This window comes from Cynocephalus volans, chromosome 4, assembly GCF_027409185.1.
Source record: "Cynocephalus volans isolate mCynVol1 chromosome 4, mCynVol1.pri, whole genome shotgun sequence".
Lineage (NCBI taxonomy): Eukaryota > Metazoa > Chordata > Mammalia > Dermoptera > Cynocephalidae > Cynocephalus > Cynocephalus volans.
Window position 1 is genome coordinate 118,386,884 of NC_084463.1, and position 17,335 is coordinate 118,404,218.

Below are 17,335 nucleotides of genomic sequence, written 5' to 3' on the forward strand. Positions count from 1 at the left end.
TAAGGCTGTAGGTATTTAAGCAATTTGTTACTAGCACAGGAGAAAACAGATTAGCAACCAAAATTGGGAATCCAGAAGTAAACCCAAAAATACATTCAGGAAATAAGTATATGTATGATACACATGGCATTTCAAAATCCGTGGGAAAAGACTGATATTCCACAAATGATGTTAGAAGGACACCACTGGTTAATAATTTAGTGAAATTTAGATTTCCTACCTTACTCCAAAATAAATTCTGAGTGGATCCAAGTTTTAAGCAAAAAGTATACCACAGAAATATAAGCCAAAAAGGGAAGAGGTAGATTTTTTTTATAGTTAAAATCAAAAAGTACCAAACTGGAAGAGAAAGTATTTGCAACACATATAATAAAAGACTATTTCCTTAATATTCAAAAAAAGAAATTCTATTAACAGAAAAGTGCTCAATGGGGGAAAAAAGGTGAAAATGTGAACAAATAATTTATTTGGAAAAAAATAAAATACAAACTTTCACCTACCAGATTGGCAAAAATTAAAAGTTCAATAATACTTGGTATAGTCAGAGTATAGGGGAACAAGTACTTTATGTAAGTGGCTGGCAAGAAAATTGGTTCAACCATTTGTAGGACAATCATCTCTAGGAAGTGAAGCTCATAGTGGGAAGAAATCTTTTTTTATCCTCTGTACAGTTTTATTTTTTCAGTCTTATTTGTTATTCCTATAAGAGAAAGTTACTGCAAAATAAAAAAGTACTGTGTTAATGATTATAGGCGAAGTTACAAGAGTCCATTGAATATGAAGACTTGGGGAAAAATAATTCTATAAAAACGATTGCACTAAACCTCAAGAAGTCAGATAGGTAAGTTTGGTTAATATTAAGCAGAATAGTTAAGTTACACAATTCAGTGCAGAATATCCTGTATTCTGCAAGTATAGCCCTCATGTTTTAATCAGTTTGTTACTAAAAAACGTACAATATCCTTTTTCCTTAAAAATTTACTTTGTGCATCACAGGAAAGCATCTTACGTGACCAAAGCCAAGAAAATAAGTTTTGGATCTTGGTGCTGTTTCTTTCTTACAGCCCTTAAGGGAATTAAATTACTTTATTGAAATTTCTTCATACTGTCATTTTTGTCTTGAGGGGGCACATCGTATAGTCTGCTAAAATGTTTGAAAGGCAAATGTTGAGCACCTTTACTCTGTGATTAATGATTTCTTATGTGCTCACCTTCAGGTATTATCATGGTCCAACTCCAATCCAGTCACTGCAATATGCAACGAGTCAGGACATTATTAATTCTTTTCAAAGTATTAGACAAGAAATGGAAGCTTATACACCCAAGTTAACTCAGGTAGGTGATTCGTACTGTTTGAAGATCAGAATTCCCATAGTTTCTTCCTCAGTTTATGAGCACAACCAGATTGAACTATATAGCTAATATTTTAGTTGGTTTTAAAGATATATTTCTGCTAAATTTAAAAATCAAGAGGTAGAGAGAAAAGGTGTTGGATATATTCAAGAAGCATCTAAAGATAAAATGATAATATAAAATAAGATAATAAGTTTTTGTGATTGCTAAGTTTTTGCTTTCATATACTCAGTTTTATTGGGGAAATTCCTAGATTTCCAAATTTCTTCTAGACATCACTGTCTGGATATTCTGCATGACCGCAAACTCAGAATATATAAAGTAGAGCTCATCACCTCTTCTTCATTTTTCCCACCCTTCATACTTCATTTGATCAGCAAGTTCTGTCAGTTCTTCCTTCATTAATATTTCTTGACTCTGTCACCTTGGTTTAGGTAAGCCTGATTAATTTTCCACAATGCTACTGTGAGTTCTCTCTCCAAAAATATATATTGTTTCATTACTCTGCAGCTTAAAAACCTTCACTGCCTCCCTTTATTGCCATAGTAATAGGCTGAGAGCCTTTGTCTAGCATGCAAGACCTTTTACAGTCTGGCTCTAGCCCATTTCTCCTGTCCCATCTTCAGCCAGTCTCCACCACTCCCTTTTCACACATACCCAAGAGTTCTGTACTCCAGCTTAACACCCTAAGCTATCATCTCTTTCACATTTCCTGTGCTTTCACTCATGCTTTATCTCTTCCTGGAATGCCCTTATCCCTGTTTATGCCCCAGGAAAAATAATCATTATTTGACTCAGCTCCAATTTCATTGCCTCTGAAAACAATCCTCAACATAAACAGGGAGGAATTAGTTTTTTCCTTTTCTCTATTTTCGTGAGTACATATCTATATTATAGTGCTTATCACACATCAGGACTCATTTTTTTTTTTACTTTTTATTTTTAAATAATCTCAGATTTACAGAAAGTTGCAAAAAATATATGTTTTCCAATCCATTTTGAGAGTAGGTTATGGGCTTGATTTCCCTTTACCCCTAAATATTTCAATGTATATTTCCAAAAAAGTAAGACATTCTCTTAAATAACACGGTACAATTATAGAATTAATAAGTTAACATTGACATATTATCTAACCTACAGGTCTTAACTGAAATCTTGCATTTATACCACTGATGTCCTTTATAGCAAAAGAAAACTATTCTTGGTCCAGCAGCCAAGCCTGTTTATGAGTTATATTTAGTTCTGTCTCTTTAGTCTCCTGTAAAATAGAATCATTTTTCAATCTATCTTTGTCTCTCATGACCTTGGCCAGTTTTTTATAGAATACCTTCAACTTAAGTTTCTCTAATGTTTCCTAATGACCAGATTCATGTTATGCAGTTTTGACAGGAATACCGCAGAAGCAATGTGTCCTCCTCAGTGCATATCAAGAGGCACTCAATTTATATATGTCCTAACTTGTGATAATTAGCTTTGATCCCTTTGGTTAAGGTAGTTGTCTGCCTGGTTTCTCCACCAAAAAGTTACTATTTTCCCCTTTGTAATTAATGAGTATCTTGTGAACAGGTACTTTGAGACTGTGTAAATACCTCATTTCGCATCAAATTTTCATCTACTAGTTTTTTAGAATCCATGGATGATTCTTGCCTGAAACAGTGGTGGCCATTAAATGGTGATTTTCTAATTGCATGATCCCTTTTACATTTATCAATTGACTGTCTACTGAAAGGAAGAGCTTTTCCTTCTGTATTTATATCATCAGCATTGATTCATAAATTCTTATTCTATGGGTTATAAATTGTTGCTATTATTTTTTCTTTTTTCTTTTTTTTTTTGGCTGCTGGTGGGTATGGGGATTCAAACCCTTGACTTTGGTGTTATCAACACTGCGTTTTAACGCAACTGAGCTAACCAGCCTGCCCATTTTTTCTCTTTTTAAACTAAGGTATAATTTACATACAATAAAATTTATCTTTTTAAAAAAATTTTTTTACAAAAAAGATGACTGGCAAGGGGATCTTAACCCTTGACTTGGTGTTGTCAGCACCACACTCTCCCAAGTGAGCCATGGGCTGGCCCTTAAAATTTACCTTTTTTTTTTTTTTTTTTTTTTAAAGATGACTGGTAAGGGGATCTCAACCCTTGGCTTGGTGTTGTCAGCACCATGCTCAGCCAGTGAGCAAACCGGCCATCCCTATATAGGATCCGAACCCGTGGCCTTGGTGTTATCAGCACCACACTCTACCTAGTGAGCCATGGGCGGACCTAAAATTACCTTTTTTAAGTCTACTGTTCTTTGAGTTTGATAAACACATACATTTGTGTAACCACTAACGCAATTAAGGTGATAAACAGTTCTGTCAGCCCAGAAAATGTACCTATGCCCCTTTGTAGTCAAACCCTTCCCACACCCTTTATACCAGTTCCTCTGTCTTTCTGACAATGTCCCCATCATTCTTGGAGCCCTTATTTTATGGCACAATAAGATAGATGTTCAGACTCATCTTATACTTTCCCTGCCCCAGCCAGAATCATCTTTTAGTGCTGAGTGGATTTAGAAAACAAGATATGGTCACTAATTGCCTAACATCTGTCCCTCAAGCTGTGGTCAGTCTTAAATATTTAGCTTCTTCTCTCCTTTTTCCTCCCACCAAAAAATAAAAGTTATTTTATTATCTGAAATATATGAATTGAGTCAGGAAGGCCCAATGGAGTGCGGCTGGTGGCTAGTCATGAAAGTCAGCAATCATTGAAGCTGCCGATTACAGTGCATTATAAAATTTCTGACAAAAGGAAAATAGGAATAAAGTGAGCTCCTTATTCCCTTGATTCCTGGTTGTCCCATGCTGTATTCTTACACCAAGTTAAAAAAAAAATTTTTTTTTTCATCCAGTCCGTGTACACATGGATTTCTGCTTATAAAAACTGCATTGGAAAAATCTTAGACATACTAACCCTTCACTTGAGCTATTCCACAAATGATTTGTCCCTCCCTATAGCCACAGTGCCTAGCACTTGTTAAGTGCTCATTTGTCCCTAAACATTGATACTGATACAGTGGGGAATATATTTTCCCTTTTTGCTATGTTTATTCACTTCCTTGAAAATTAAGTGGCAAACAATAAATGTCTACTCTTGATTTTTGTTTTTCCCAGCTGCTGTCAAGAATGCATGTTAACATGTTGTTTTATTTGACTTATTTTCTTTCATTAAACTCAATTCTACCTTCAGTGGTAAGTTTTCCCAAATTAAATTGAGTTGGTGTTTAAGAAAAGGCTTAACTAGGCAAAAATGTGTGAGTTTTGAGGTCCCTGTTGACTTGCCTGGTATTCCTAGAAGATTGGTTAGGTATTCTTTTTCTACACAGACTGTGTTTCTGGCCTCAATGAAAGTAGTTCATTCTGGTTGTTATAAATGATGTATTTATACAGGAATGAACACTTTACTTGACCTTTTGCTATAAAACTAAAATGTTAAGAAAGAAAGATGGCAAAAAGGAGGAAAACTAGTTTCTATGACTTTATTTCTTTCAGGTTCTCTCAAGTAGTGCTGCCAGTAGTACTATCACAGCGCTGTCACCTGGAGGAGCACTTATGCAGGGAGGGACACAGCAAGCCATAAACCGTATGTGCTGGGCTGCCTTCTACTCTTATGCCTTTGCTTAAATAAGTTCTAAATAGCAAGCTGAGAAGAATGCTAAAATTTTATTAGTTTTTCTTTGGAACTTCTCTGGGATTTTTGTTTTGTAGATTTGTTTTTATGCACTCAGATTCTGAAACATACCTGGATGAGAGCTTAAGTTTCAGAATAGTCTTAGTATTAGAAATAGTGGCACATTGCTTATCTCCCTAATACCATATTGAAAGCTTCTTTCTTCTCCTCTACTTCTTAGAGTTAAGGGAAAATCTGAAAATTCCCCCAAAATCTGAAGAGATTTTAAATTTTGTGATCTCTCAGCCACATCAGTAACTTATTTCAAATAGCACATTCCTGATTTGGCATTGGCAAAGAGTATATGTTCACGTTGATTCTCTGAGTAGCCATTTTTCAAAGACCATACATGTGTGAAAATAGCTTTTATCCTGTGGACCTTTTCTTTTGCAGAGATGGTGCCAAATGATATTCAGTCTGAATTGAAACACCTGTATGTAGCTGTTGGAGAACTTCTGCGGCATTTCTGGTCCTGCTTTCCCGTTAATACACCATTCCTAGAAGAAAAGGTTAGAACCAATTCTAACAGAGCCAGCTATATACGGTAGACTTAGTGACATACTATTTTTTTTTTTAAAAGATGACCGGTAAGAGGATCTTAACCCTTGACTTGGTGTTGTCAGCACCATGCTCAGCCAGTGAGCTAATCGGCCATCCCTATATGGGATCCGAACCCGGGGCCTTGGTGTTATCAGCACCGCACTCTCCCAGGTGAGCCACGGGCCGGCCTGTGACATACTATTTTGAAACTGCAAAATTTTATTGAGTGTTTACCATGTGCCAGAAACTGGGATAACTACTTTGCATACATTACTTAATTTAAGCATCACAGCATCTTTTTGTGGAGTAGGTATTGATTATACTAATTTTATAGATGAGAAAATTAAGATCCAGATCAATTCCATAGCCTAGTGATCATACACCTTAAAACATGTATCTACCTCCAAGCTGCTATAAATAATTGAAGAACAGAGACTCAAAACAAATCACATAAGTAAAATTATTTGATACATTTTTTTAAGGATAATCAAATCCAAAATGAGGACTGATAGCAAATATAGCACTAGCTATTTAACACTAAAATCCTTTTAACCAATTAAAGGATAGTTGCCAAATGAAAAATATGTATAACATTGATAGTAATAATAGCTTTACTATATAGATCACTCTTATAAACAGTCATTAAGAAAAAGAAAAATAACCTCACTAAAAACAATAGGCAAAAGACTTATTAGGCAACTCACTAAAGAATGCAAGTGGCCCAGTAAGCCTAAGAGGAAATTTTCCGACTCACTGATATTCAAATAAATTAAAGTTACAGTAAAAGAATATTTTTCACCTGTTGATCTGCAAAAGAACAAAAAACTTAAAATGATAACTGTTGGCCAAGTTGCTAGGAGAAGAGTTCTTCTGGAGTCCTTCTACGCTAGTATTACCTTTTTTTTTTTTTTTTTAAGTTGACTTAGAAATTCAACATTTAGAAATTTACCCTAAGAAAATAAAATTAAGAATATGTATAAATATTTAGCCACAGAGATGTTCCTCTACCATTATCCAAAATAGAAAAAGTGGAAATAGCCTAAATATCTACCAGAAGAGGATTGGTTAAAGAAGTATTTTGTATGTTCATACATTTAAATAATGACTTAGATGGGTATTTGTGACTGAAAGATAATTCATTCACATTAAACCAAATAAAATTTTAAAACACTTTTTCTACATATTTATACTTTTGCACACATGCTTGAAAAATATCTAGAAGGACATGAATTATAAATGAAAATGTTAACAATGATCTCTGAGTGGTAGGATGTAATAGGTATATATTTTATTTTCTTTCTTTTACATTTTTAAAAATTTTCTGCAACAAAATAACCTTCCTTTGGGGGAGGTAGTGTTATTCTCTTGATCCATACAGGTTCTTTGAGATTTCTCTGTAATTCATTGTTTCTCATGTTTTTTAGGTAGTGAAAATGAAAAGTAATCTGGAACGATTCCAAGTTACAAAGCTCTACCCATTCCAAGAAAAAATTCGGAGACAGTATTTAAGCACAAATGTAAGGCAACAATCTGATTTTGGCATCGTTTTCTTTGTCTTTGTGATAAAGTGATGATGAAGTTAATTTTGTTTTCATGTAAATGAGTAGATACTTTGTTCTTTTCTGTTGCTTGGAATACCGGTTTTTAATTATAAGATGTATCATGTATTCAGAAGAGTATGTAAAATACATATATATTTTTTAAATGATAAAACAAGTATCTATATACTCACCCATCAGGGAAAGTAGTAGAATATTATCATAACCCATAGATATTCTCAGCACCTGTCCAGTTGCACACCACCCCTTCCTACCCTTCAGAGGTCATGAGTACCCAGGCACTTGTAATAGACATCCCCAGGCTTTTCTTTATAGGTTTACAAGCAGTTTGGAAAAACTGAGTAGCAAGCACAAACCTAGTCACATAAAGGAAGCATTGCCACTGTCTGACAATAAAGTGAACAGTTCCTGGTTATATCTGGCTTCAGGTTCCCTGATTGTTTACTGCAGGGAATGTCCATGGGTGAGGTCATGAGTGAGAAGTGCCACTTTGTGCCCAGGATTTTTTTTTTTTTTTTTTTAATTTAAATTTTATTTTGTCGATATACATTGTGGCTGATTATTGTTCCCCATCAACAAAACCTCCCTCCCTCCCCCCCAACAATGTCCTTTCTGTTTGCTTGTCGTATCAACTTCAAGTAATTGTGGTTGTTATATCTTCATCCCCACCCCCGGTTTGTGTGTGTGTGTGTGTGTGTGTGTGTGTGTGTGAATTATATATTAATTTTTAGCTCCCACCAATAAGTGAGAACATGTGGTATTTCTCTTTCTGTGCCTGACTTGTTTCACTGAATATAATTCTCTCAAGGTCCATCCATGTTGTTGCAAATGGCAGTATTTCATTCGTTTTTATAGCTGAGTAGTATTCCATTGTGTAGATGTACCACATTTCCCATATCCACTCATCTGATGATGGACATTTGGGCTAGTTCCAACTCTTGGCTATTGTAAAGAGTGCTGCGATGAACATTGGGGAACAGGTATACCTTCTACTTGATGATTTCCATTCCTCTGGGTATATTCCCAACAGTGGGATAGCTGGGTCATATGGTAGATCTATCTGCAATTGTTTGAGGAACCTCCATACCATTTTCCATAGAGGCTGCACCATTTTGCAGTCCCACCAACAATGTATGAGAGTTCCTTTTTCTCCACAACCTCGCCAGCATTTATCGTTCAGAGTCTTTTGGATTTTAGCCATCCTATGGGGTTAGAGAGTATCTCAGTGTGGTTTTGATTTGCATTTCCCGGATGCTGAGTGATGTTGAGCATTTCTTCATATGTCTGTTGGCCATTTGTATATCTTCCTTAGAGAAATGCCTACTTAGCTCTTTTGCCCATTTTTTAATTGGGTTGCTTGTTTTTTTCTTGTAAAGTTGTTTGAGTTCCTTATATATTCTGGATATTAATCCTTGGTCAGATGTATATTTTGCAAATATTTTCTCCCACTCTGTTGGTTGTCTTTTAACTCTGTTAATTGTTTTTTTTTGCTGTGCAGAAGCTCTTTAGTTTGACATAAACCCATTTGTTTATTTTTCCTTTCGTTGCCCGTGCTTTTGGGGTCGTATTCATGAAGTCTGTGTCCAGTCCTATTTCCTGAAGTGTTTCTCCTATGTTTTCTTTAAGAAGTTTTATTGTTTCAGGGTGTATATTTAAATCCTTAATCCATTTTGAGTTGATTTTAGTATACGCTGAGAGGTATGGATCTAGTTTCATTCTCCTGCATATGGATATCCAGTTATCCCTGCACCATTTGCTGAAGAGGCAGTCCCTTCCCCAGTGAATAGGCTTGGTGCCTTTGTCAAAGATCAGCTGGCAGTAAGTGTGTGGGTTGATTTCTGGATTCTCTATTCTATTCCATTGATCAGTGTGTCTGTTTTTATGCCAGTACCATACTGTTTTGGTTATTATAGCTTTGTAGTATAGCTTAAAGTCAGGTAGTGTTATGCCTCCAGCTTTATTTTTTTTTGCTCAGCATTGCTTTGGCTATGAGTGGTCTTTTATTATTCCATATAAATGTCTGGATAGTTCTTTCCATTTCTGAGAAAAATGCCTTTGGAATTTTGATGGAGATTGCATTGAATTTGTATATCACTTTGGGTAGTATGGACATTTTCACTATGTTGATTCTTCCAATCCAAGAGCATGGGATATCTTTCCATCTTCTTGTATCCTCTCTAATTTCTCTCAGCAGTGGTTTGTAGTTCTCATTATAGAGATTTTTCACCTCCTTGGTTAACTCAATTCCTAAGTATTTTATTTTTTTGGTGGCTATTGTAAATGGGCAGGCTTTCTTGATTTCTCGTTCTGCATGTTCACTATTGGAGAAAAGAAATGCTACTGATTTTTGTGTGTTGATTTTGTATCCTGCTACTGTGCTGAAATCATTTATCAACTCCAAGAGTGTTTTTGTAGAGGTTTCAGGCTGTTCGATATATAGCATCATGTCATCTGCAAACAGGGACAGTTTGACTTCATCTTTTCCAATCTGGATGCTCTTTATTTCCTTCTCTTCTCTGATTGCTCTGGCTAGTACTTCCAACACTATGTTGAATAGGAGTGGTGAGAGTGGGCATCCTTGTCTAGTTCCTGTTCTTAGCTTTTCCCCATTCAGGATGATATTGGCAGTGGGTTTGTCATATATGGCTTTAATTATGTTGAGATACTTTCCCTCTATACCTAACTTATAGAGGGTCTTTGTCATGAATGAGTGTTGAATTTTATCAAATGCTTTTTCAGCATCTATAAAGATGATCATATGGTCCTTGTGTTTGAGTTTATTAATATGGTGTATCACATTTATTGATTTGCGTATGTTGAACCAACCTTGCATCCCTGGGATGAATCCCACTTGATCGTGGTGAATAATTTTACATATGTGCTGCTGTATTCTGTTTGCTAGTATTTTAGTGAGGATTTTTGCATCTATATTCATCAAGGATATCGGCCTGTAGTTTTCTTTTTTGGTTATATCTTTACCTGGTTTTGGGATCAGGATGGTGTTTGCTTCATAGAATGAGTTGGGAGATTTGCGTCTGTTTCAATCTTTTGGAATAATTTGTAAAGAATCGGTGTCAATTCCTCTTTGAATGTTTGGTAAAATTCTGCTGTGAATCCATCTGGTCCTGGGCTTTTCTTTGTTGGGAGCTTTCTGATAACAGCTTCAATCTCCTTTATTGTTATTGGTCAGTTCAAATTTTCTGCGTCTTCATGGTTCAGTTTTGGGAGCTTGTGTGTGTCCAAAAATTTATCCATTTCCTCCAGATTTTCAAATTTGTTGGCATATAGTTGTTTGTAGTAGTCTCGAATGATTCCTTGTATTTCAGATGAATCAGTTGTAATATCGCCTTTTTCATTTCTAATTTTTGTTATTTGAGTCTTCTCTCTTCTTTTTTTAGTTAGCCATGCTAATGGTTTGTCAATTTTATTTATCTTTTCAAAAAACCAACTTTTTGATTCATTGATCTTTTGAATTGTTCTTTGGGTTTCAATTTCATTCAGTTCTGCTCTGATCTTAATGATTTCTTTCCATCTGCTAACTTTAGGTTTGGATTGTTCTTGTTTTTCTAGTTCTTTAAGGTGAAGTGTTAAGTTGTTCACTTGCCATCTTTCCATTCTTCTGAGGTGAACATTTAATGCAATAAATTTCCCCCTCAATACTGCTTTTGCAGTATCCCACAGGTTTTGGTATGATGTATCATTATTTTCATTAGTTTCAGTAAACTTTTTGATTTCCTGCTTGATTTCTTCTTGGACCCATATGTCATTAAGTAGAATGCTGTTTAATTTCCATGTGTTTGTATAGTTTCCAGAGTTTCGTTTGTTATTAATTTCTAGTTTTAATCCATTGTGGTCTGAGAAGATACATGGGATAATTCCAATTTTTTTGAATTTATTGAGACTTGATTTGTGACCGAATATGTGATCTATCCTGGAGAATGATCCATGTGCTGATGAGAAGAATGAATATTCTGAGGTTGTTGGATGGAATGTTCTGTAGCTATCTGCCAATTCCAATTGGTCTAGAGTATTGTTTAGATCTTGTGTTTCTCTACTGATTCTTTGCCCAGATGATCTGTCTAATATTGATAGTGGGGTGTTCAGGTCTCCTGCTATTATGGTATTGGTGTCTATTTCCTTCTTTAGGTCTAATAGACTTTGTTTTATAAATCTGGCTGCTCTAACATTGGGTGCGTACATATTTATGATTGTTATGTCTTCTTGATGGATCAGTCCTTTTATCATTAAGTAGTGTCCCTCATTGTCTCTTTTTATGGTTTTTAGTTTAAAGTCTATTTTGTCAGATATAAGAATAGCTACTCCAGCTCGTTTTTCTTTTCTGTTTGCATGGTAAATCTTTTTCCATCCTTTCACTCTTGTCTATGTGAATCTTTATGGGTGAGGTGGGTCTCTTGTAGGCAGCATATAGTTGGGTCCTCCTTTTTGATCCAGTCAGCCAGTCTGTGTCTTTTGATTGGGGAATTTAAGCCTTTTACATTAAGAGTTGTTATTGAAAGGTGTTGATTTATTCCTAGCATTTTATTGGTTGTTTGGTTGTCTTAGGTGTCTTTTGTTCCTTGCTTTCTGATTTACTGTTTGGTTTCTGTGTTTGTTGGTTCCTTAGGTTGTAGATAGCATTTTTGTTTGTTTTCTCTTCATGAATGCCATTTTTATTATACTAGTGGGTTTTGATTTTTCTTGGGTTTTTATGGCAGTGGTAGTTATTTTTCAGGAACCAAACCCAGTACTCCCTTGAGGATTTCTTGTAAGGGTGGTCGTGTGGTAGTGAACTCCCGCAGTTTTTGTTTGTCTGAGAAATATACTATTTGCCCTTCATTTCGGAAGGATAGCCTTGCAGGGTAGAGTATTCTTGGCTGGCAGTCTTTGTCTTTTAGTATTTTGAATATATCATCCATTCCTTTCTAGCTTTTAGGGTTTGTGATGAAAAGTCTGATGTTAGCCTGATTGGGGCTCCCTTATAGGTGATTTGACGCTTCTCTCTTGCAGCTTTTAAGATTCTCTCTTTGTCTCTGAGTTTTGCCAGCTTGACTATAACATGTCTTGGAGATGGCCTTTTTGGGTTGAATATGCTTGGAGATCGTTGAGCTTCCTGGATCTGAAGATCTGTGATTTTTCCTATACCTGGGAAGTTTTCTGCCACTATTTTGTTCAATATGTTTTCAATGCAATCTCCATTTTCCTCCCCTTCTGGAATACCCATGACTCAGACATTTGAGTGCTTACGGTTGTCTGATATCTCTCTCAGATTTTCTTCAATGTCTTTGATTCTTTTTTCTTTCTTTTTGTCTGCTTGTGTTATTTCAAACAGCCCATCTTCAAGTTCAGAGGTTCTCTCTTCAACTTCGACAAGCCTGCTGGTTAAACTCTCCGTTGTGTTTTTTATTTCACTGAATGACTTCTTCAGTTCAGCAAGTTCTGCTACATTTTTTTTTCAGGACATTGATTTCCTTGTACATTTCCTCTTTCAGGTCCTGTATACTTTTCCTCATTTCATCATGATGTCTAGCTGAGTTTTCTTGTATCTCATTCAGTTTCCTTAGAATTATCACTCGAGGGGCCGGCCCGTGGCTCACTCGGGAGAGTGCGGTGCTGATAACACCAAGGCCCCGGGTTCGGATCCCATATACGGATGGCCGGTTAGCTCACTGGCTGAGCGTGGTGCTGACAACACCAAGTCAAGGGTTAAGATCCCCTTACCGGTCATCTTTTAAAAAAAAAAAAAAAAAAAAAAAAAGAATTATCACTCGAAATTCCTTGTCAGTCATTTCAAGGGCTTCTTGTTCTATAGGATCTAGAGTTTGAGATTTATTAACTTTTGGTGGTGTACTTTCTTGATTTTTTGTATTTCTGGTATCTTTTTTTTTGATGTTTATTCATTGTGGCAGGGGGTTTCACAGTCCACCGGTTTGAGACTATTGACTAACTAAGATGTTGCTGTGGTTGCCAATTTGGTATGGCTACCTCCGTGACTGCTCAGTTGGCCTCTAGTGCCTTGTGTGTATGGTTGCCTCGGGTCTTGGGCCTCTCTGGGGAGCCACCTCTCTGGTCAGCTTGGACTCTGATGGGCTGCTGGATCACGTACCACAGGGTGTGTGATCTCTGCTGAGCTTTCACTTCCTGTGCAGGACTTCTCCCTGTTCCGTGTGCTCTGGCCCGGGCTGTTGGATCGGGCAGTGGCGACCCCACAGGGTGTGTGGTTTCTGTCTAGTCTCTGCCTCCCTGGCCAGACGTCTCCCCGCTCTGTGCGCAGTGGGCTGGGCTGGGGCGTGTCTTCTGCAACCCTCGTCTATCAGCTGGGCCTTCAAGACCCTGCTTGGCACCGCCTCGCCCAGGAAGTCTACCAGGTTTCTGCTAGGCACAGACGACCGGTCACTCTGGGTGCCTTTGTAGCACTGTGTAGATCTTTCTTGGGACTTATCACCTTCCTCCTGGTATCGCGGTTATTTGTGTACTTGTCTTATCTTCCACACCAGAGCGTGAGCTCCTGGGGGGAGGAGCCCGCAGCACACGGTTCACCTTTGTATCCCCCCGGCACGGACCGAGTCCAGTACCCGCCTGCAGTCAGCTCTCCAGCAGGTGTGCCCAGCATTTTTTAACATTGTTTTTAAAGCAAGGCTAGAGCAACCACACTAGGTAATTTTTCCGTGTGTTATGCAAGTCCTGACAGAGATGACCTGGGAAGAATATTATACTGTAGTCACCCCTTATCTATAGAACATAACATTCCAAGATCCCTAATGGATTCCTGAAACCATGGATAGTACCAAACCCTGTGTACACTAACAGGCGGGCAGCTTATACAACATGGATATGCTGGACAAAGGGATGATTCACGTCCAAGGTGGGACAGAACAGGGCAGCATGAAATTTCATCACGCTACTCAGAATGGCATGCAGTTTAAAACTTATGAATTATTTATTCCTGGAATTTTCCATTTAATATTTTTGGACCATAGTTAACCACAGGTAACTGAAACCTCAGAAAGCAAAACCACAGATAAAGGACGAATACTGTATACAAACATAACATTTGGTATTTCAATAACTAGTGTAATTGAAAGGGGAGTTTTACAATTGAAAGCTGAAAAATCTTCATCAGTAAGACTTTTAGTGTTTATTCCTTAAATGTTCTAAGCAGGTTTTCTCAAAATATAAAGCAGTATTACTTAGAAAAGAAGCTTGGAGTGTCTTCCCACATCAGGGCAGAGATGACAAACAAGTTTCAGGTATTGTGCCTTCCGAGTTGATTATAACTACCTGAGCACTGTGTTGAAAGGGACTCTTAGGCTGTGTACAGCCTTATATAAGGATATGGTATTCCTCTCTTTCAATTGGTACTGTAGAGCCAGTGCTGCCCATCAAGCAAAATAAGTAATTTTAAAAAATAAGCAAATAAAGTTTATAGTTTGCAGACAGAGCTAAATAACATAGCTCTCCCCCGCCCTTCAGTAGCAACAGGTGTGGCAAATAAGGGGGATTTTTTTTTTTTTTTAAACTCTGTACCTCTTGGGTTTAAGTCATTGACATGCCAAATTTATGACTGCCTCATATCCATCACATCCTCCCAGAACTGACTTACAAACTTTACAAGACTGTACTTCCAACCAGTAAACACTGTCTACTTCCTAGGAAACATAATCTAGAGATATTCTACCTCAAGAGTCAGTATGATCTTGTTGGCTTCTAGTTATGTCAGAATGAAGGTAAAATTCTTCTCCACTCAGAGATCTATAGTCTGGGCTGACCAATTAGCTCAGTTGGTTAGAGTGTGCTGTTGTAACACCAAGGTCAAGTGTTCGGATCCCCATACCAGCCAGCTGCCGAAACGAGGGCTGGCCCATTAACTCAGTTAGGTAGAGTGTGGTGGTGTTAACACCAAGGTCAAGGGTTCAGATCCCCATACTGGCCAGCTGCCAAAATAATAATAATGATAATAGGAAAGTGTTTCACAAAATTTTGCGGAAGAGTTAACTGCAAGAGCTTTTGAAAATCAAAGATTCCTGGGTTTCATCCCAGGTCAGCTGAATCAAAATCTTCAGGGGACTGAGGCATTTTTCAGATATTCTATAAAGATAATATTGTTACCATGACCTTAGTTGGCATACCAATATTTAAATCTAGAATTTGCCGATTTAGTTCAGATCCCTCATTTGACAGAAGAAACTAGAGCTTAGAACAGTTACAACTTTCATTTCATTCTACTGTTGGTTAATGACAGGACAGACATTATAACCCAGACAGAGCAGGTGAGTTTCCAGCCTCCTCACTGCACCTCACTGTCTCTTTTACCTTCCCATACAAAATGTGTATGATAACACCTTCACAGAGGGTTTGCACAGTGCCTCATTGACTGGAGAAATACGATGAGCTTGGAAACCACACTCTATAGTATGTACTAGATTTGGGTCAGAAGCATTAACTTCCCCTGCCTTTTCCCAGTTGTCATTAAGTGTCTTGTTATATGTTTTTCAGTTGGTAAGTCACATAGAAGAGATGCTCCAGACAGCCTACAACAAGCTCCACACGTGGCAGTCACGTCGTCTGATGAAGAAAACGTGAGGTATCCATGGTGCTCACAGGTTTTGTGAGATTGGGAGAACTGTTACCTGCCGTGACTCTGGAAACCTGGCCTGTCAGACATGCAGATGACCACACAGGAGTGATAAGAAACATCTGCACCATGCCAACTCCCAGAGCTGATGCTGTTGTACTTGCACATTGGGAACTGAAAGGAAGGAAGGGACTGTGATTCACCTAAATGCTGGGGAGGTAAATTAAGGCAGAACCAAATGAGCTAAGTTGCAAATATATACATACACACATACATATATATATATATTTTAAAAGACTGTTTACTGCAGTTACTCAGGAACTGCTTTTGATTCACATTAAGCTGCTTTCAGAAATTTGAAAAAAAAAAAAAAAAACTTTTTTAAAGGGTGCATTGATAAAATCTGAGGTTTTTTTCTGTGTAAATTTTTTTCCTAAGTTTATGGCACAGGGTAGACCTTAAGTATTTCTCCTTCATCTTTGAACCTCCACTTGGATCCTCAAGTTTTACTGAATTCTAGTTATACATAAAGTCAGCAAGTTAAAAAGCTTACTTTAAATAAAGCAGAGGGATACTGTTGCTCAACCATCAGGAAACAGTTATAGTCAGAAGACATCATTGGTCCTGTGTTTCCTAAGGAAATAAGAAACTAAATATTGCACTGAATGTTTGTGGTATGGAGTCCCTAAATAATAAAGAGGGAACATATTTGCAGAAAGTTGTGTGGGGTTTTTTACGCAGAATTTTGTCAGAAGACAATGGCACTGCATGTTTTTCTTTGAGTGCAAATGTACATTGCTAAGATTTTTTTTAAAGATGGCATGTGCTTTGAAAAGAGGAAGTTGCATTTTTAAGAGTTTAAAAATCTTATCAGTGAGAAATATAAGAAATCTTACTTATTTTCACCTCTTTAGAAGAAATAAAAGATGTTTCTCATATCTCTTTTTCTCTAGTATCTGTTACTGTCCTTGGCGAATTGATAATCATTGCATAGTGACTGAAAAGCCTAAATGCAAAAAAAAAAAGAAAAAATGTTGTTTCTGGAATTTGTGCCATAATTTGTTCCTAATAGGATCAACTCACTGTTTATCTAAGACTTTAGATGTCTTGTATTAAAAATTACACAAACAAGTAAAACTTTTTATAAATACTCTTTCAACTGTAACACATCTTGTGGTTTGTCATTATGTGTGATGTTTATTCAGGACTGCTCAAAGACTACTCATTCTTTTTTAAGCCATATTGCAATCTGGTTATCCTTCACATAATGACTGTAATAGATGAAAATCTATTCAGATGAACTGGTACAAGGAAAGAGAGTCTACATCATTTTCTGCCTTCAGACTTCCCATTTCTCCTTCAGATCAGTACAGTAATCCCTTACTGCTTATAGTTTCACTAAGTGCTTTTCAAATGTGTTATCACCACAGTTAACTGAGCAGTAGCAATGGAGCAGATAGAAAAATGTTTGAAATAGGAAAGAATGTCTTTCGGGAAAGGCAGAAATAAATAAAATGCTCTGTTGAGCACTGCGTTAAAGATTTACCTGATATATGTGTAATGGAACCTGAAGGAAGAAAAGACAATTTGGGGAAATTGG

The 17,335-nt window shown here is 36.9% G+C and overlaps 1 protein-coding gene across 1 annotated transcript in view; it reads left to right on the top strand.

Moving 5' to 3' along the window:
- GTF2H1 (general transcription factor IIH subunit 1) overlaps positions 1 to 16,861 on the top strand; it is a 48,966-nt gene extending 32,105 nt beyond the window's left edge. The window contains exons 10-15 of the mRNA XM_063093719.1: positions 753 to 841; positions 1,218 to 1,335; positions 4,887 to 4,977; positions 5,458 to 5,573; positions 7,029 to 7,121; positions 15,657 to 16,861. Of these exons, the coding sequence (XP_062949789.1) occupies positions 753 to 841; positions 1,218 to 1,335; positions 4,887 to 4,977; positions 5,458 to 5,573; positions 7,029 to 7,121; positions 15,657 to 15,743 (594 nt within the window). The 3' untranslated portion in view covers positions 15,744 to 16,861. The remainder of the gene's footprint in view (positions 1 to 752; positions 842 to 1,217; positions 1,336 to 4,886; positions 4,978 to 5,457; positions 5,574 to 7,028; positions 7,122 to 15,656) is intronic.
- Positions 16,862 to 17,335: the final 474 nt, after the last annotated feature.